At 26.2% G+C, this 21,158-nt stretch overlaps 5 protein-coding genes across 5 annotated transcripts; 2 read left to right on the top strand and 3 right to left on the bottom strand.

The window, feature by feature from the left end:
- Positions 1 to 848: 848 nt before the first annotated feature.
- Phum_PHUM420730 (Hsp60 protein, putative) lies at positions 849 to 3,531 on the bottom strand (the record flags this gene model as incomplete). The annotated part of the gene is made up of 10 exons (XM_002429078.1): positions 849 to 892; positions 928 to 1,044; positions 1,123 to 1,303; positions 1,417 to 1,554; positions 1,676 to 1,861; positions 1,936 to 2,195; positions 2,280 to 2,476; positions 2,552 to 2,750; positions 2,894 to 3,119; positions 3,424 to 3,531. 10 exons carry the CDS (start codon positions 3,529 to 3,531, stop codon positions 849 to 851), a joined length of 1,656 nt encoding a protein of 551 aa, XP_002429123.1.
- An 833-nt stretch (positions 3,532 to 4,364) lies between these two features.
- Positions 4,365 to 5,849, bottom strand: Phum_PHUM420740 (uncharacterized protein; the record flags this gene model as incomplete). The annotated part of the gene is made up of 3 exons (XM_002429079.1): positions 4,365 to 5,154; positions 5,266 to 5,419; positions 5,831 to 5,849. The coding sequence occupies 3 exons, from the start codon at positions 5,847 to 5,849 to the stop codon at positions 4,365 to 4,367; spliced, it is 963 nt and encodes a 320-aa protein (XP_002429124.1).
- An 846-nt stretch (positions 5,850 to 6,695) lies between these two features.
- Positions 6,696 to 7,894, top strand: Phum_PHUM420750 (uncharacterized protein; the record flags this gene model as incomplete). Its single annotated transcript, XM_002429080.1, has 4 exons — positions 6,696 to 6,999; positions 7,080 to 7,212; positions 7,279 to 7,541; positions 7,839 to 7,894. The coding sequence occupies 4 exons, from the start codon at positions 6,696 to 6,698 to the stop codon at positions 7,892 to 7,894; spliced, it is 756 nt and encodes a 251-aa protein (XP_002429125.1).
- A 234-nt stretch (positions 7,895 to 8,128) lies between these two features.
- Positions 8,129 to 9,472, top strand: Phum_PHUM420760 (uncharacterized protein; the record flags this gene model as incomplete). Its single annotated transcript, XM_002429081.1, has 5 exons — positions 8,129 to 8,229; positions 8,480 to 8,702; positions 8,780 to 8,829; positions 8,911 to 9,150; positions 9,244 to 9,472. The coding sequence occupies 5 exons, from the start codon at positions 8,129 to 8,131 to the stop codon at positions 9,470 to 9,472; spliced, it is 843 nt and encodes a 280-aa protein (XP_002429126.1).
- A 5,157-nt stretch (positions 9,473 to 14,629) lies between these two features.
- On the bottom strand, positions 14,630 to 18,376 carry Phum_PHUM420770 (uncharacterized protein; the record flags this gene model as incomplete). The annotated part of the gene is made up of 3 exons (XM_002429082.1): positions 14,630 to 14,884; positions 15,022 to 15,303; positions 18,140 to 18,376. The coding sequence occupies 3 exons, from the start codon at positions 18,374 to 18,376 to the stop codon at positions 14,630 to 14,632; spliced, it is 774 nt and encodes a 257-aa protein (XP_002429127.1).
- Positions 18,377 to 21,158: the final 2,782 nt, after the last annotated feature.

Here is a 21,158-nt window from a genome sequence, read left to right on the forward strand (position 1 = left end):
ACGTATTTAACTACTTTTATCCGGCATGTTAAAAAAGTAAATAATCTAATGCCACGTTCATAAAAACAATTTCAATATAATAGGGTTACACAAGAAAATGAAATCAAATTTTTATTTATTGCAATTAATTTAAATTTGCTTTTAAATAGAAACTAAAAAATGAAAGAAAAAAAAATTAAAATTTATTCAGAGCTTCAAAAATCCTAACTAATGTCTAACAATTTATATTTGAAAAAGAAAATAATATTTATTTAAGATAAATCAACTTTCTGTACAAAGAAAAAAAAACGTTTTATATAATTATAATTTTGTAATACTTTAATTAAAATTACTTATAAAATTCTACTAATTTTAATGCTACAATTTTTAATAGCAAATTATACATTGTATCAAAAAACTGTAAGCAAACCAACAAGCGCCATCTTGTTTATATTCACTAAGTAAAAGAATAGTTTTTTATTAAAAAATGGTGTAAAAATGAATAAAAAGACAATGTAATGAATTTAAATTATATTTCATTTATAAAAAAAAAAAAAAAACCTTTTAAAGTTAAAACAATTTTAGATAATGTTAAACTGAAAGTTATTCTTTTTTTTAACTAACATTTAAATCTCCTCAACAGTCTAATTAAAAAAAAAAGTTAGAAACTTAAATTGTTCGTTTTACAAATTATTAGTTTAAGATGAGTTTTTAATTTGTTTGTTATTTTTTATTAATGAAGGCTATTACTTTTTTTTTTTGTTTTTACATTAAAGCCTCTATTAAAAATAAGTGAAATTAAAACATAATAATAATAATTGATTTATATTATTATAAATCTAAAATTATAGTAATTAAGAATTAATAAATTAATATTGAGAAAAAAATTTAATATAAAAATCCGACATTTTAACTCCATTTACGTGGGAAAAGCTTAAATATCTCGACTTTCTCCAGGAGAACGAATATCATCAATTTTGAGAATCATTTTTACCAATTGAGTGGCTAAAAGGATTTGCTGTTTTTTAGAATGAAGGCTTTCGATAACATTTTGTTGTTTCATGTCTAAAAATATAAACTCGCATTAGTTTTTCCAAAAAAACCGATTAAAAAGAAAAAGTTTCCCTTACTATAAATCCTTACCTTTGGTGCCTTTCAACATGCAATCTATACCCAAAGCAGGATTGTTTTCTTTAATTTGACGAGCTTTAATATCGGTTAAGGTATTGATTGATGATAAACCTGAATTTTCAGCCAAGGCAAGAGGAATACTTTCTAATGCTTCAGCGAATGCACGGAACGCGTACTGTTCTAGGGACGAAATCTAAAGGAAAAAAAAAAATTAAATATAATAAAATTACTACTACCATAACATGAATAATTAAGTAAATAAATTCTGGACAAAAAAAAATTATTCCTTAAAAATTTCCTACGCACCTTATCTGCTTGCTGATTGGCAGCAATAGCGCAAGATATTTCAGCAGCTCCTCCACCATATACAATTCTTGAATCGTGAATCAAGTTTCGAACGACACAAAGAGCATCGTGAATGGAACGCTTAGCCTCTTCAACAATCTAAAATACAATATCATGATCAATATTTTTTTATAAAAGGATTATCGTGTTTTTGTAATTTTCAAATGCACCAAGTTACTACATTAGGATTAATGGAAAATTTTTTTTAAAAGATCTGTACCATTTTGTTTCCACCACGAATAAATATAGTCACTGCTCTAGAATTATGACACTCTTCAATCACAAGCATTTTGTCTCTTGATGTGCCAAAGCTCAACTCTCTTACTAAACCGGCTTTACCCAATTTATCAGGAGTGAGTTCTTCAAATCGTGGAACTATTCTTCCACCTGTAGCTATGGCTATCAACTAAAACAATTCATTTATGTAAAATTTTGTTTACATTATATTTACCTGAAAGAAAAGTTTTCAATTAACTATACCTCAATTTCAGGCCCACCAACCCAACGAACAGCTGGCAAATTATTTTGCAATAATAAATGATTTGCTTCATCATCGAATCCCCATTGACAAATAGCCAAAGTTGCACCGACATCTTTCACTTGCTTCACCATAAGATTAAATGTATCTTGCTCATATTTTCTTAATTCCTTGTAATCCTTAACAGAAGTTACATCCAACTTATGCTTGGTTTTAGGTTTTGGTGGTTCAAATGGGCAGGTAAGAATGGCTAACTTGACATCTTTCAAAACCTTAAATTTTAACAATAACTAATTAATTTAAATTTAAATTTAAATTTAAAAGAAAAAAAAAATTTTGTTTTGACTTGCCTTTGGCATTTGAGGATGACTAAAATCTTTGTCCACAATGACTCCCTTAACAAGAATGGTATCTTCTAAGCGTCCACCTACTTTCCCCTCAACTTTAATAAGTTCAAAATTGACATCTTTTTTTTCCAAATCAGCAACTGCCAAAACAGCATTAACTGCAATTTCTGCCATTTGCCTATGACACTTGTTAACACTAGAAAAAAATGATGATTTGAGACATTAAAAAAAAATATATACTAAAAAGTTATTGGATTAACTAAAAACTTACATTTTTGACCCTAACGTGGTCATTGCAGTTTTAATTAGGGGTTCTAAATTATCTTGAGAAATTGGAAAAGAGTCAGCAATAGTGTCTAAATGTTTTACACAGCTTTGAGCAGCCAATTCATATCCATCTGCTATTCTTATCGGATGAATACCTTTGTCTAACAATGCTTCAGCTTGTTCTAATAAAGCTCCAGCCAAAACTAGAATAAATTATGTTTAGACAATTAATGATTAAAATGTTTATGTAAATTCTAATGTACATTTTTTAAATGCATATATTATTTTAAAATCATTGAAAATAAAGATATTAAAATTCTAAAAGTAATATGACTCATTTCCTTACCAACAACACCAGTAGTACCATCACCTATTTCATCATCTTGACTCTGGGACAACTGAACCATTAGTTTTGCTATTTCATGATCAACATCCATTAATTTCAATATTGTTGCCCCATCGTTAGTTACAGTAACGTCACCATCAGCAGAAATCATCATTTTATCCAAACCTTTCGGTCCAAGTGATGTTCTGAGTGTGTTAGCAATAGTTTTGCCGGCAACAATATGACTCTAAATAGTAAATTTAAATTGTTGTCAGATTTCATATCAGGAGATTTTATGTTATTTAATATTAGTAATAGAAGAAAAAACACAAAAATAATCTTTTTAAAAAAATTCCTCTAAAGGATGATTCATTAACCGGTGTACAAAAAAAATTAACAAAAAAAAAAGAAATAAACAGAAAAATAAATATTGTTGAATAGTATTTCAGAGAACATTCATTAAAAGTATTTTTAAAACTTAATGCATAACTAAACATTTGATAAAAATTATAAAATTTAGAAAAATATTAAAATATATATTGACACTTTACCTTTAAGGCATCAAGTCCAGTAAGTCTTTTTTGATTTGCTTGATCTCGAATAATAATGAATGGTCGTCCATATTCATCAAAAGCTATTGTTCCCGGTAAAGCGGTCATTTTTATATAGTCAAAAATTTAATTTATATTTGACGGATGTTTCACGATTAAAAAATTAATTCATCTGTATACTCTTAACAAAAGAAACACAATACTCATAGAATAACTTCTTTACACAGTGCCTGAAACTTGACTAGTTCCACGTTAAGTTACATTAAAAACTGTTAATTTTACCCAGATGTATAAATTATAACTTCGATTATTTAAAAATAATCTCCTTTATTAAATAAATAATTTATTTTTATTAAAAATAAAATTTTACTACCTTTAATTTATCTATTAAAAAATTTGAACGTTATGAAAATTCCCCCAATAAATTACGGAAGATATTTTTTATTTAAATTTATGTAAAATTTACTTTTATGTCTTCATATTTGCTTTTGTACTAGTTATTTACTTAAATACTGAAGTAATTAATAATCAAATTTTTAATAGTTTAATTATTAAAGATTAATTTTTCTGTAAATGTTTAATTAAAATGTAATAATTTATTTTTTTAAAAAAATTTATATTTATTTTATTATTTATTTTAAAGTGACTGCTTTAAAAAAATTTTTTTAAAACAAATGTAAAAAATTGTTTATGATTGTATTTACTGACATTTTTAACAATATACAATTTATTTTATGCTTTATTTTGATCTTTGATCATTTCATTGATAATATTGAAAAACTGAAAATAATTTAAAACGAATGACTAAAAATATAAAATACAGCTGCTAAAAAAAAAACTTAATTCAATCATTTTATAAATAAAAAATTAAAAAAAAAAAAAACCCTAATAATAATTTTCTAAAATAATTATTTTATACAACAACCTAATTACATTCGTTACTAAGTACTGCTATGCTTTAATTTTTTCATTTCTAATCGTTTTAAAGCTTCCATTTTTTTTCTTTCTATTTCTTTTTTCTCTCTTCTATATAAAGCTTCTAATCTTTTTTGTTCAATTTCTTCTTTCGAGTATTGAGTAGTCGAAGATTTTGTCATATATAATGATTCGCCATCTTTTTCATTTTTATTAAGGCATGGAAGTGTAGAATCTTGACTTTTTGTTATTTCAAAAGATAAAGTTCTGTTAAATTGTTTATTATTATTCATAACTTTCTGCCTTGAATTTTTATTTATTTCTCCTACATTTTGTTGATTTAGTGTTAGTTCAGTCTCTGATTTACATTTGAAAAAATTTTTCATTGGAGTTTTATCACAATCTTGAGGAGGCAATGCTTGCAATAACCATTCATCTTCTTCCTTTATAAAACTTTGTAAAATATTATCAAACTGTAAATCCGAATTTGAATTGTCATCAATTACTGCAACTGTATTTTTCTTTTGATAATCTAAATTCGATTTGTCTTTATAAGAACAATCATCTTCAATATTATTATTAATTATTTCTGAATTTTTAACTGAAAATAAATTTTTCTCCTTATTGATCACATTAGTATTTAACTCTTTCATAACATTTTTCGAAAGTTCTTGAACTTCTGCAACATATTTAGCTATATCGACACATGAATTTTGTACTTTTTTTAAATTAGACCTAATATTTCTTCTTTTAGGAGGTAAAGATGATTTGGGTGATTCTTTGGGTTCAAGCTTTTTTTTACAAGTGATTGTACTCCTAGTTAATTTCGAATGAGATTGAATGGGTTCTTTAAAAAAAAAAAAAAAAAATTATTACTTTTTTTATACTAAAATTTCTCAATTGAAAAAATTATGGATTTTATTGTACTTACCGGGAGAGTCACCCCATCCGATTTCCAAAACATCTTGACAGGTACCAAAATTTGGACTTGATTCTTTGTGTAAATTGTATAAATTGTAATTTTTAGAATGCACCTTTTCAGTTAAAGGGCTAAAATTACTTTGAGAAGCAAATATTTCAACTAAAAGATACAACAAAAAATGATTTCAATATAACCACATTTGTCAATTCAATGGTTCAATTTCAATATGTTTCTCTTTGTAATAACATAAAGTGTAAAAAAGAAATAAGATAAGTTATTAAAAACATTATCCCTTTTTCTTAAGCGACATTTAATCGAATATAATAACTTTGAAGAAATTCAAAAATATTCATTTACAAAAATATTTTTTTAAAAAAAGTATTTACATAATTATTACAGGAAAAATAATAATTACCTTCATGAAGTATTTGTCTCGAGGTTTTAGGTGATTCCATTATTTAAAAAAAACATTTAAACATATATAAATACGAATTTTATTTGTTAAATTTATTTATTTTTACTCCGAATTACCTTATTACAAAAATATAACCGTTTATAATTTTTATAAACTCTCAATGGAAAAACACATTGTTGTTTTTTACTCTATGACAAAGGAAAAAAACTTCTGTTTGAATTCAAAGTTGATACCAAATATGCTTATATGTACTTAAATCCTTATTTAAATTATTATAGCGAAAAATCTTGTTTTTTTTTTTTAAATACAAAGAAAAATATCAACCGTTAATATAAAAACAATTCATGGGAGAATATTTTTAAATGTTTTTTATTTATGTATTAATAAAAATATTATTTTTTTGTTATTTACTCTATTAAACCCTTCATTTTAATGTAAATTTCATATTGGAAAGTTATTTAAATTCATTTGAAATGTATAATATTAATTGATTTATAATAAAATTTTTATAAAAAGTATTATTATTATTATTATTAAATTGTTGAGAATACCTTGAGAGTAATAAACTAAAGTTTTAAACTCCCCTGTTTTACCCTAAGAGGGGAGATAGATAATCCTTTATGCTATTATTTAATATTGTTTTTTTTTTTTTTCTATTTACTTATGTGTCACATTTTACTATCACATTTTAATTAATCCGTGTAAATACGATTAGAATAATATCCTGAATTTATAATGAGAACTTAAATAAACAAACAAATAAGAAAACAATACGGATGTAATTAGTTCTTATTCCCCATTCAAATGTAAAAAAAAAAAAAAAAAAAAAAAAACCGAAATAAATGATTGCAAAGATGTTAAGGACACTTGCTCATCACATCATTTACTAGTATCATTTAACGAACTGTCACAGCAAAGTGGCGAAATAAATAAAAAAAAAAAAAAAAATTTTTTTTTTTGGTTTCAAATCGGATTTTTTTGTGAAAATTCATTTATTATTATTATTATTATTATATTAAAATGAACGAATTGATTACAATGAAAAGTGATGATAATATATTGGAAAACGAAACGTTAAAAAATAATAATTTAACAATGATAAATAATAGTACGACGATTGTTGATGAAAAAACTATGAATGATTTTAAAGAACGTACAAAATGTCGCGAACAAAAAATAAAAAAAATATGTACGAAAAAATTAACTTCGCTTACCGTTCCGTGTGAAATAAAAATGTTTGTTGAAGATTTAAGTAAAAATGAAACAATAATAACATCCATACCAAATCCTGCGTGGAAGGAAGCAGCGTCACAATTAGAAAGAGGTAAAAAAAAATATGATTAACTCTTAACCGCCATTTTTTCTTTACATATTACTTTAAATAAAAAAAAAAAACGTTTCCAGATTATAAAAAATCCGCTTGTGATCGAGAAAGAACACGAATGAGAGACATGAATAGAGCTTTCGATTTACTAAGAGCAAAATTACCCGTGACAAAATCACCAGGGAAAAAATTATCAAAGATAGAAGCCTTAAGGTTTGTTTTCCATTGTTTTTTTTTCTAATTGAAACAATGTTATAATTGAATTAATCAACCTTTTAGATTATCCATTCGATACATACGTCATCTACAATCTCTTTTGGAAGAACCACCGCAGCCAACTTTTGAAAAAGAAAAAGTAAGTAATTCGGATTATTGGTCCACGCAGTATTACATGATTCCAGAACATGGGGGATATATATGTGATACAACTGTCCAACCTCCGGAAAATGAAGAATATTACGAATCAGGATGTTATAATTATGTCCAAAATGAAGGAGATACCGTGTGGAGAGATACGACAAATTCATATCCATATTCAATAAGTTTAAACGGTTAAAAATTATTTACTTAAAATTTAAAAATAAATGACACGTATTTGTATGCCTAGTATGTCTAGTATAAAAGTAAATAAATTTTTTTTTTTATTTTTAAAAACTCGTTATAAAATTTTTATATCCTTTAAGTTTTTTTTTTTGTAAAATTAAAACCAATAAACAAAATTTTTTAAAGAAATATCAAGAAATAATTTTAAATTTTATGTTTTATTATATTTTAATATAATTATCCTATTGTTAAATTATTCGTTATCTGTTGGTATTTACTCTATGACCGTATCATAGAGTATCAGATCATGGTATCGCATCATAGATTTTACATTTACACCAACTTAGGTTAAGTGAAGGTTTATTATTACTTTTAATTTAATAAAATTAATTAAAGACGATTTAACAGTTCTAAAATCATATTTTAATTAGTTTAAACAATTTTTAATTATTTAAACATTTTCCAAAGTTTTAATTTATGACTTAATAAACCCGAGTTGTAATTACAATTGTATGGATACAAACTGTTGCATGTAATGTAAAATTTTATTTTTAAAACGGTTTAAAATTAAATAAAAAAGATTAATATGATTTTACTTCAAGAAACTTATATTAAAATCATATCGAGAATACAGAATTGTAAAGAAAATTATCAGAAACTTGAATTGGAGCTTTCAGATGAATTTGGGTACTATGTACATTTTGTTTTCAATAAATTTTTTGTTAATAGGGGTGAAGCTTTTGCTAATATTTATATGTTTTTTTTTTTTTTTTCAGAATACCTCGTAATACAATATCAAGTATTATTTCAAATGAATACAAAAGAAAAAAAAAAAAATATCACGTCAAAATTCAACATGAAAAACTTTTTCAAAGGTAAAATATTTAAAGAACCTATAAGAAAACTTATTATTATTATTATTATTTTAAAATTTTAGGTATTTAAATATGAAAAGTTTAAACAATAGTCCTGACGTTATATTAAAACTATCTAATGAAATGGATATGACATGTACTCAAGTAGCAAAAATTATTTTAGATAATTATTATGAAAAAGATAAAAATTTAATTTCGACTAACAATAAAACATCAAATTTGAAACAATATATGAAAGATTCTACTTTGATCGATGATCTCGATTTAGCTCATGAAGTTTTTCTCGTATGTAACAATTTTTTTTTATTTAATAAAAAGTTTATAAAATATTTTTTATTAAAAATATAACTAATTTGTTTCAGTGTCAACTCTACGATTATCAATATGGACATATAAATGATATTATTAGGCAGTATGTTATTTTTTAATAATTTTTAAAAGCTCATTATTTATATATAATTTGATCAGTTGAAAATGAAATTAAAATTTTTAGTTGTTTCGGACAAGAATACGAATATCATTTGCAAAAAATTGTTAAAGAAAAAAATTTAACATTTCAAAGCGAAGATGATTTGAGAATGTATGGTTATGATAAAACACCTGATATCAAATTAGATGTACCTTTTGCTGTCGATGGTTTTGTGATTAATTGGATCGAGAGTAAAGCACTTTTCGGGGACCCAGAAGAACATCAAAATTATTTAAACGAACAATATTCAAGTTATTGGAATAGGTACTCATTGAAATATATAAATTTATTGTTTATTCTATTACTTTAAAAGAAAAACACTTACCTTCGATTGAACATCCCTCATCTTATTCGCAGGTTTGGAACTGGTCTGGTGATATATTGGTTAGGTTTGGTTGATTCAATAATCGATCCTGGAGAAAAAAGGTTTATTGTGAGAGATGATTTCCCCAAGGAAATAACACTAATCAATCCTTTTATAATTGCCGATATACCTGAAAATACATCAAAAAATTTAGTGAAAGATTCTGGTAATAGTCAATGTGATAATGAAACAAATAAAGAAAATACAATGGCGGAGCAATGAACATAATTACTTTTTTTTTTTTTTTTTGTAAAATGACGTGACGAATTTTTATTTAAACTAATGTTTGTATAAAACTTGCTTATCTTATTACCCTTTTTAATAAGGGTAACAAATTTTAATAAAATTTTTTAATAAACACAAAATACAATTGAAAGATTAATTTTTTAAATACCTTTTCACATGACTTTTCATAGTACTTAATAAGCCAACTCATACAAAAGGAAAAAAAAAAAAACAATTAAAAGCAGTTATTTTAGTTGATTTGTAATTAAATAATAAAAACTTTTTTTTTAAAAAAAATATTAATGGAAGAACCTACGAAACGGCCTATTAAACTAAACCACAAAATAATAATTTATTACTCTGAAAATAAAATATCTTGACAGTTTTAAAAACGCAGAAATAAAAAAATAAATTTATTATCAATTTTATTTTAAATATTTTTTAAAATCAAATTGACATTTTGCAAAACATTAAATTTTTTAATTAAGAAGGTTGGAAAAAAAAGTAACGGTTTCAAAAAAACCCGAAATATAAAATAAAAATTATTTTCTAATCGAATAAAAAATCGTTAAATTAAAAAAAAAAAAAACGTTAAAAAATTGTCTGCTGTTTCTATATTTACTTCATTATAAACAAATTTTAAATTGAGAAAAAATTATAATTTTTGTGTTGCAACTCCATGACTAATTTCTCAGGAGCTTTATTCGATTATTGCAAACAACAAAAACAACAACAACAAACAACAAACAAAAAAGATAATTTTTATACATATTTTTTCACACACAACAAAAATTTCAGTTTGAGTACATGTTTTACAATAACAAAAAGGAAAGTAGTTAGTTTTTAACAAATGATGACATTTTCTTTTTTATTTTCATTTCTTTTATTTTATTTTATTTTATTTTTTTTTTTTTAACAACTTGAAAAATTTTTTTTGAGAGGGTTCTAAACATTAAATACCGTGAAAATTAAATGAATTGAATGTTAAAATGTTGATTTCATGGCCACCACCTGAGAGGCACAACATTTCTTTTGTTGTTAAAATTGAACGAACTCTTCATTTCATAAAAGTTTTGTCATGAGGGCGGTTTTTAAATAATTTTTTTTTTACAAATTTAAAAAGGAATGTCATTATTATTATGTTAAAAATAATAAATTTTTTTTCCTTTTTTTTTTTTTCAATTTTTAAAAGTTAAAAATTCACATTATCTATTTATATACATATATATATATATTATTGTAAAAACAGAATCTTTTTTTTTCGAACTTTTCTTTTTGTTATTTAATCATTTTTAAAGAAAAATTTATTTTAAAATATAAAAAATAATATTACTTACCAATTATTTATATTTATTTATTCACAAATATATATTTTTAAGAACTAAATATCAAAAAAGAACAAATAAAAATCGTTATTAAGAAGACTACAAAATTTGTCTGCAACGTTATTCGATATAAACAAAAATCTCATAGAGTAATAAACATAAACAAATTATGGCGGGAAAAAGAAAAACAAACAAATCGAATACATTTCGTTTTGTAACGGTAATAACATATTTTTTAAAAAAAAAAAAAAAACAGGTACAAATATTATTATTAACGACTTTAATAAAAAACCAAATCAAAATTTTAAACAAGGTATGAAAATAGGTTGACATTGACAATTAATTATTTCCCAATTGGATTATTGTGGGAAAAAGTAGGGAGAGTTAAAAATTTTAAAAATAATAATAATAAGAGAAAACAAACGAGTCGCTTCTAAAAAAAAAAAAAGTGCAAAAGAAAACATATAATGACAAAAATTCCTTTTGAAAGGTTAAAAAAAAAAAAAAGGTGTTTTTTTTTTTTTTTTGTTGAATGTTGGAAGGTGTCAAAAAAGGACATCTTTATCTGTAAATTTATCAGTTGTCAATAAATAGCCATTGAACTTATTGAATAGAAAATTTTTTCAAGTATAACGTTAGCCCCGCTGACGCCAGTTTTTCTTATTTAAGACCTACCGCGTATCACCCAAACAATGCAACACCTCCGGCGAACGGTGAATGAAGTCTAATCTTCAATGGATGAGTCCTTTGACTTTTTTTTTTTTTTTTAATACACAAACACACACACACACACTCAAATACTCACAAAAAGAAAGAAAAAGGAAACCAAAAAAAAAAAAATTTTTTTTCTTGTGACAAAAGAACTCAAATACCGAAAAACCTTTGACATTTTTTATACCTTGAAGGTGTGATGTACAGTTTGTCCTTTCGGCTTTTACATTATTATAAATAATAACTAGGTTTACTCCTCCCCCACCTTCTCTTTTGACACTTTTTCTTCCTTGTTATTTTTGTTATTGTAAATCTTTTCATATTGATAAAAATTTTTTATTTTTAATCTTTTATTATTATTATTATTATTACCTTTCAACAAAACAACAACAACTCTCATGTCAGTGTTGTATCTCATGACCAATAAAATCTAATAATTTGTTTTTTGTAACAAAAAAAAAAGTAATTAAAATGAAAATCCTGTGAAAAATCCACAAACTGACACCCTCCTCCATCTTGTTCTTTCGTCTTATGTTTCCATACCTCGTTAAGATATCATCGGATGTAACCCCCCTCAAAAAAAAAAAGAGAAAAAAGTCAATTTAAAAAAGGGAATGAAAAATATTTGGGCACCCACTTTTCACGTCCAAATAATTAGCCGTCATATAAATAAAAAAAAAAAATTTTTCGGTGGCCCCATTGTATAAAAATAATGGCCCCGGGGGTTCGTCTGGTGCTTTTGATTCCTGGCGCCGCTTTTTTCAAACAAGAAATGACACATTTTTTTTTTTTTAATGGGTTTTTGCACACAATAGGTGCCTTTTCTCAAGAGCCTCACCTGGTAAAAAAAATGCCAAACAATTAATCAAACATACATTTTAGTTTCTTTTTTTTTTCTCCATTTTTTTTTTTTTGTCAATGAATGGTCAGTCAGTTGACAACAATTTTTGGTAAAAAAAAAGTTTTTATGGACGCGCTGTCTGTTCCGAAATTTTTTTTTCCTCACCTATTTTACAATTGTTACTTTTTTGACAAGACTACACGAACTCGTTAATAATAATAATGATTTCTTCTACTGTTAGAACACTCGCATACACACACAATAAAGAAAATTAAAATAAAAAAATTAAATAAAAAAAAAAAAAAAGGGAAAAACAATGAAAAATAAATATAATATTTGGTCAATTGTTAAATAAACAAAGAAAGTGTGATCTCGGATGTGTGACGACGATTCTTATGTTTGCCATGTAGGCGTCAACCTGAAATCACCTGCCTATCTAATACCTTAATACCTGTGTGAGTTGGTGTTCTCTTTAGTTATATATAAAAAGAAAAACATCGTGTGAAAAGAGAGAACGAATGATTTATATTGAATTATTATTACGCCGCCATCGTCGATCATCGGTTAATTATTTTTTTTATATAAAAATCATCATTATTATCGTTCATTTCCATGTTAAATTTTTTTTTTTACCATTTTAAACAATCACAGACTCCCCCTCTCCTCCTCCTCCTCCTCCTTGCTTTCGTTTTCAAAGAGAAAAAAAAAAAAAAAAAAATTTCTCGAGCTTTGCAAAGAAATTATGGCACGTTTAGTCTGAACCAGCACCGACCACAAGACAATGAAGCTTCCGGTAGTGTTGTACCTAGGTACGTGCTCCAGCATATTTTTCATGAATTTCAAATTTTATTGTTTAAATTGCATCTCTAAGTTAAGAAAAATTCATTGTTTTGTCGGTCATCCGAGTAGTTTCTTCGCCAAATGAAAACCACACACACAAACGCACACGCACTAACACTCCGGGATTCTTATTTTTATTAATAAAAATCCCCTTTTATAATAATAATGATAATAAGGAATAATAAAATGTTACAAAACTAATTATTATTAAATAATAATAATAGTAATTACAACAGTTAAATTTTTTTTAACGATTTTAAACGATGAAGAATTTTTATCTTTAGGTAAGGTTTTTGTTGTTGTTAGTTAAAAAAAAAAAAAGAAGAAGAGAAGAAGATGAAGAAGAGAAAAAGAGAAGAAGAAGAAGAATTCTTTTTTCTTTGTTGGACAATGAAGAGCGACAAAATCAAATATTTGTATAAAAAATAATGTGTTTTCCTGTGACATTGTGAGAAAAAAAAAAAAATCGGGTTAGGTCTCTCTCTCTCTCTCTTTCTCTCTCTATCTCTCTCTCTCACTCACTCTCTCTACGATCATTTATGAGCCTCTCGTAAGAGGAAAAACATTTTTTTTTTTTTTTTGTTTAAATAAATAAAATTTTTTATTTTACATTACATTATATACATACATACATACATATATATATATATATATATATATATATATATATATATATATATATATAATCTACTTTCGTTTTTATTATTATCATTATTATTTTATATTATCATTACGATCACTTCATATTTTAAAAAAAATTTGTTTTAAATATACATAAATAAATTATATATATGTATATATATATATATATATATATTTTAAACTTATTAATAAATGCATCTAATAAATTGATATTGACTTATTAATAAATTTCTATTTAAATAATATAAATTATTATTATTATGTTTGACGTAAGCAAATCTAAAAAAAAAAAAAAAAAAAAAAATATTCCAATAAATATTGTCTAATTTTTTATTATTATTATTATTATTATGATAAGATAATTTAATTTAATACTTTATTTATTTATATATGTTATGTATAATATATTACACATAATTATATATATTATTATTATTAATTAAAAATACTAAAACCTCTTCTTGGATTTCAAGGAGTTTTGTTTTTGTTTCTCTTATTAAATTTTGTAAGTACCCTAATTTAAATAAATAAATAAATAAATAATTATTTAGCTTAATAATAATAAGTAGATTTTTTTTTCTCCATAAATTAGTTAATAACCGTCTAAATAAAAAGGGCACAAAAACTATTATTATTATTATTATTATTTTAATTAGTATTATGGATTTATTTTTATTTTTTTCCTTTCTCTTTTTCCTTTTTCCTTTTGATTCGTTTTTATTCATTCATTTTTGAATTTTCTCTTCGTGTGACGACGACGACGACTCCTTGGGAGTTTCCAAGAAGAGGAAACCTTCACGATGTCGATGATGATGATGTTGATGAGGACGCGGTCGTCGATGATGAAGGAAGATTTTCTTCGATAAAAGTAAAAACTTGTATAACATATTCGAGACTGTTCATCAAATCACGAAATATGAACCAATCTCTTAGATTCCTGTAGGAAGCTGATTCGAGATGTCTAAAATCATCTTTCATTATGCTCCTGGGAACGTGATCTCTCGGAGTGACGTTTCTTTCAATCATGGCCATCCGAATTTCGCAGAGAACCTTTTTTTTCCCAATAAAAAAAAAACACGCGATTGAATCAAATGTTGATTTTTAGTTTTAAAAAAAATTTTAAAGAGAGAGAGAGAGAGAGGGAGGGGAGAGGAAAAGGTATTTCATCCTAGTGACACGACACTTACATTTCTCAAATGAATTTCTGACATTCGGAAATTTTCCTGAAATTTTCCGTTGGTTTTTTTCTGATCCCAGACTACTTGTTCGAGACCAACCGCAAATTTTTGCAAATGTTCGTATATGTTAACGAGAAACTCATCGAAGGTTTTGCTTTCCAAATGTATGGGATCAACGTTTTTTCCCAACCTTTTGGGAATTCCGTTTCCCTCATTCGGAAGCCAATCGTATTTGTGATTGACCCATTGAGCGTGGTGTTGATGAAATGACAAATGAAACGTACTCTCAACCTGGAAAAAATACAAATTTCACCATTATTTTTCAATTTGGGAAAGGGGGAAGGAGGAAGGGGGGATCGTTCGATCAAACGGACGGATCAAATGTAAAAAAAAAAAAAAGAGCAAACACTCAGACTAATAATTATGAAAAGAATGGGTGGTTGGTTGGTTGATTGCTGAGCCTAATTGGCATTGCATGACTGACGAACGAGCCACCTGAGAAGAAATTTCAAACCATTTTGGGTTATATTCATCACCGTTTTTCCAAACTGTCTTCTAATAGATAAATCCCGAAACATTCCCACGTATCGGCTAATAATCAAAAAAAAAAAAAAAAAAAAATCCAAAAACTCTAATTATAATAATTCTCTATGACAACCGCCGCCTAATCAGTTAAAAAGGTAAATGCGTCATTCATTGAAGGTATAATGATGACGACGACGACGACGATGAGGCGAATGACTTTTTTTTAACTATGGAAAATTCTTTTTCCACCCAAGTGAAATATTCTATAAAAAAAAAGGGGAGTAGGGGTTTACGCTATTCGTTGACGACGGTCAATTTTTTTTTTAGGTTTTCATTTTCCGAATGTGTTTCCACTTTCGAAAAAGAAAAATTTCCCACAATGAAGGTAGAGAGATTTTTTTTTTTTTTTTTAGAGCAATGTAAGCATTTATTTTGTTCAGAAGATGTTTGTTGTTTCCGAGAAGTCTCTCAAAGAGAGGAGGAGGAATGTTGAGGCTGACCTACAAGGAGACTAACAAGGCTGTGCACACACATTCTCAAAACAAGAACACCTGTCCGAGGTAAAAATGACCATAGTCAGTGAAAATAAATCAGGAGTCTTCCATCTCCGATTCGTATACAAGTGTCAACAAAATGTCTTATTATAGTGCGGACACGATCGAATTTCGTTTGCTCCGTTTTCCTATTTCTTCTCTCTTTTCCTCAGATAGGCAATTTTTTCTTTCTTTCTTTCTTTCTTTCTTTTTCTCACTTCTGTCATTCAATGAAAGGATATTGCGTTGTGGTACGGAAACATGTCGTCGTCGTCGTACAAAAGAATCATGTTTTCTAAGTGTAGTTTCCCACACGGTTATTACATAGAAATGAAACTCGATATACAAAAGAGACCCAAGAAGTTGCCACGCTGTCTGGGAAAAATTTATCCAAAGGAATTTAATTAAAAAAAAAAAAAAACAAAAGCTTCAGACTTATTGGCATGATTTTAAATTTAACAACTTTTTTTTTTAAAAAAAAAACTAATAATTCTGCTTGTGTAAGGATGAAGTGAAGAAGAAAGAAAATGTCGTCGAAAGATGCAAGTGAAGGGGGTGGAAAAAAAAAAATTAAAATCCCACATACGTAAAAGAATAGGAGGAAAAGAAAAAGGCAACAAGACTAATTGAAATGACGTCAAACGATACCATATAAATAGACAACCACCTCTGGGGGGGAAAAAAAACAGGTAGAACTAATAAGACCTTATAAAGTTATTACAATAAGAATTAAAAAGTAGTTAAAATAATTAATTTTTGTCGATTCGACCGACATTTTTTTTTTTTTTATTAAAATGTTGGCTCCCCGTATTGTATGAAAAAAAATAAAAAACTTTTCCAGGCGCCCTTATATATATATATATATATATATTTATTTTCTCTTTTTCACCGCCTTCACGTCTGTCAATGTGAAATTTTACCATCAATTGAATTTTTTTTTTTTTTTAAATTATATAAGTATGCAAGTATTTGTGTGACAGATGGAAATGTCACGTTACGTCATCACTTAACAACCAACGTAAAATTTTCCAAGACGTGAAAATTCCGGAGGGAAAAAATAAATAGCTAACGGAAATTGTCCGGATTCGTCATTATAAAAAAAAAAATATAAATATGTTGTATAATAATCAACAAATATGTTGTCGTTGTTGTTTGTTGTTTGTTTGTTGGAAACTACAAAAGAAAATATTATTATTGCTCAAGAAAACAGAAAGAGAGAACAAACGGGTTGGTGAGAGTGCAACTGACAGGAAATGCCTGAAAAATCGCTCGTTCTTAAATAAACGCCGGGGATTTACTAAGTTGATGCATGTCAGGGACGTGTTAAGGTTTATAACGGGTAATAATAACAAAGCAATATGAAAGTTTGAGTGTTTCCCCTTCCCCCCTCCCCACTTCGACCTCCTTAAATTGGCAGGAATTCAAGGTGGGCAAATCAAAAACTACAAAAGAAAAAAAAAATGTCTCGATTCTTAACAACAACAACAGTATAATGTCGATAAATTTACAAAAAAAAAATTAAACTTTAACCTTTAAAATAAAAATTCTGACCGTGCGTGTGTGCGTGTGCGTGCGTGTCGGAAAATTGAAAATGTCGGCATGTGTCAGTCAGTCGTTTGTTTGTTTGCACCGTTCAGACAAAAATTCGCATACTTAGTAACGACGTGCCTACTAATTATTATTATCATTCAAAAAAATATCTTTTAGGATTTCTGCTAAAAACAATGACTCAGATTCAGATCCAGGTACCTTTTAGTTTAGTAAAATTCATTTAATCGAAGATAACAATCGAAAAACATAAATATATGTATTCTTCTTTCATAATTCAGGTACGTCAGTCACACGTGAACATTTTAAAATGATTCAGACCAGTAATTAAAAATTAAAATCCATATATACATTGTATATAACAAAGGATGAGACGAAAAAACAAATGAAATTTAACAACAACGGAATAACTTCCGGTTTTTAATTCTTTCCGCCGCCTTCGCAAATATCAATCAATCAATCAATCAATCATTCACTCACTCCAACACACCGATGATAAAAGATGTTATAAGACTACTCACGTATCTATCCCTGAAACTTTCGGCATATGAGAGAGCGCTTTTAGTTCTTATAATAATGTGTTTGAGAATTTCCGGATCGCTTTCTCTCGAATTTGAATAATATTTATTCATTTCCTCTTCGTGACTTTTTCCGCAGGGATACACGTAACTGGGTGGATCTTCCGGCGCCTTGTGACCTCCCTTGTGAGAGTGGATTTTTTCAGTCGTTTTCATAAAACGGGTCGAAGGCGCCGACATCACGGATGGTACTCGAACTAGTATTAAAAGACAGACCCCAACGATAAAAACTTCACCTAATCCTGCGGGAAAAATTAAAAGAAAAAAAATTAATTACTTTTTTCTCGTCATCCATGTTGTCATTATTATTATCATCATCATCATTATCATTATTGGTGTAAAAAACCAAGTTTTAAAGTTTTAAAGAAAAAAAAAAGGGGAAAACAATTAAATGTGAAACGGAAAATATAAAAAAATATAAAAAATAAAAAAAAATAAAAACTAAAGGATTAAATAATAATAATACTAATACTAATAATAATAATGATGATGATGATAATAATAATAAATTCATCGGGGAAACCCAAAGACGTTCATCAACGCGGGTGGGCAACTTTGGTCACTTTAAAAGTCGATAAATGCCGCGCGCGTTCAAATTATGGAAATTTTCCTTTTTTTTTTTTTTTAACGCTTTCTTACCTCTCCTACATCGTCATCATTATTATTATATTCGAATAAGAGAGAGAGAGAGAGAAAGAGTTTTAACATGCAAATTTTTCTCCCTCTCTCTCTCTCTCTCTATCTCTCCCCATGTATCATTAAAAAAAACAGAAAAAAAGAAATATCAATGCGAAAAATACGTTCCGGTCAAGAATTGGACCGATTCAAAATAGGTACCGAACCTTATTCCCACTCCCCTCCCCTTCTACCCCTCCTTCTTCTACTCCTCATTCGAGGGTCCTCCTCCTTATTTTTTTTTAATAAATCCGTGCTTTTTTTTTTTCAAAAGTTTCTTTATTTTTTGCCTTTAGTTCAGTCGTCCGATTATATTATTTTGATTTTTACGACAGTTTTATGGGCGTTAAGAAGTTTTTTTTTTTTCGGGGGGGCATTCATGCCTGGCTCTTCGGGTAATAATTATCATTAAAAACCGACTCGTAAAAAAAAAAAAAAAAAAAAAAATCATATTGAACACGGTTTTCTTCTTCATTTTTCCCTCTCTCTCTCTCTCTCTTTCACACACACACAAACTCGCTCGTCCTCTCTCTCTCTCTCTCTCTCTCTCTCTTATTTATAATTGAATTTTCATTATAAAAAAACCGTAAATGTTATTATTAATTTGATTTATATTATTTCATTTTCCATTTTTTTCTTTCCTTTTGAGGTTTTTTTTTACAGTCCAATTTTTATTTTTATTTTTTTAGTTTTTTTTTAGTTTTTGTTATTTTTATTAATATATATTTAATATTTGAATTCATCCATGAAAAAAAAAACCTTTGACGGAATTTTTATATTTTTTTTTTACAAATTAAATGTTTTTATTATTATTATTATTATTATTATTATTATTTTGTTCTAAATGAAGTCATTATGATTTTTTTTTCTCTCAAAAAGTTTTCGTTTCGTTTTTATTTTTATTTCTCTCTCTCTCTCTCTCTCTCTCGTTTTTCCTACATCATCATCATCATATTATACAAAATTTGAATCATTTTTATGACGATATTGTGACGTCAATAACACTAATAATAATAATAATAATAATAATAATAATCGCGGGATTTTTAATTTTTGATTATTGAGAGACTTTAATGTAAAAAAAAAAAAAAAAAATGTTGAGGTTAAATATTTGATTGCCATTTACTTGGGTTTTCCTGTCATCGAAACCGCGAGACGGATGTCACGTTTTTTTTTTTTTTTTTTTTTCTTTTCTTTATCTCTAATTAATGTGTGTGCCTAACCTAAAACTTCGAGACCATCCATCCATCCATCCGTACCTCGATAACAACCAAATCGATTTTAATAATTCGGGATAATTATCAGGTAGAAAAGAAAAAAAATATGCCGGCACGAAAAAAGAATTTAAATATCTTAATCGATTTCCGTTATCAATATTAATAATAATAATAATAATAATAATAATACAAACTAACAAACTAATAATAATAATAATAATAATAATAATAATAATAATTAAAAATAAATAAATAAATGAAAATATACCTTTGATTGTATCCAGATCGACATAATAAATCGTGTACGAAAAAAATCCATTTTATGTTTTTTTTTTTTTTTTTTTTATTTATTTTATTTTTACTTTTTTAAATTATTATTATTATTATTATTATTACTAATATTATTATTTTTATTATTCTTTCATATTTTTTTTTTTAATACCCGAATCCGACGATAAAAAAATTATTAAAAAATTTCATTTTATTTATATTAATATTAATATTAATAATAATAAATACTATAAAAGAAAACACTATTATTAATTATTGTTCACCGGTGTCAAAGTTATTTGTTAAAATAATAATCAATAATAATTATTATTTTTTTTAATAAGAAAAAAATTTTTTTCCCCCCCCCCCCCAAAACTTTTCATATCGGGTCAATTTTTTTTTTCCCATTTGTCCCCAAACGTTTGTTGTTATTATTATTATTATTATTAATATTATTATTATTAATTACCTGGCGGTTGTGAAAAAGATTTTGGGGGGGGAAAAAAAAAAAAAAAAAAAAAGAAAATTTAAGAAGGGGGAAATTTAATTTTTTTTGTAAAAAAAAAAAAAAAAAAAAAAAAAAAAAAACTTTCAATTTTTATAAAATTAAAAAAGTAATAATAATAATAATAATAATAATACTATTAAAATTACTAAATGTAAACAAAACTAAACGAAAACAACAACAACAACAACAACAGCAACGGTGAGAACGAAAACGACGACAAGAAAATTTAAATTTTTTTCGTCTGCTTTTTTTTTTTGTTTTTTTTTTGTTTTTATTTTTATTTTTTTTTTTT

This window comes from Pediculus humanus, genomic scaffold (assembly GCF_000006295.1).
Source record: "Pediculus humanus corporis 1103172108186 genomic scaffold, whole genome shotgun sequence".
Taxonomy (NCBI): domain Eukaryota; kingdom Metazoa; phylum Arthropoda; class Insecta; order Psocodea; family Pediculidae; genus Pediculus; species Pediculus humanus.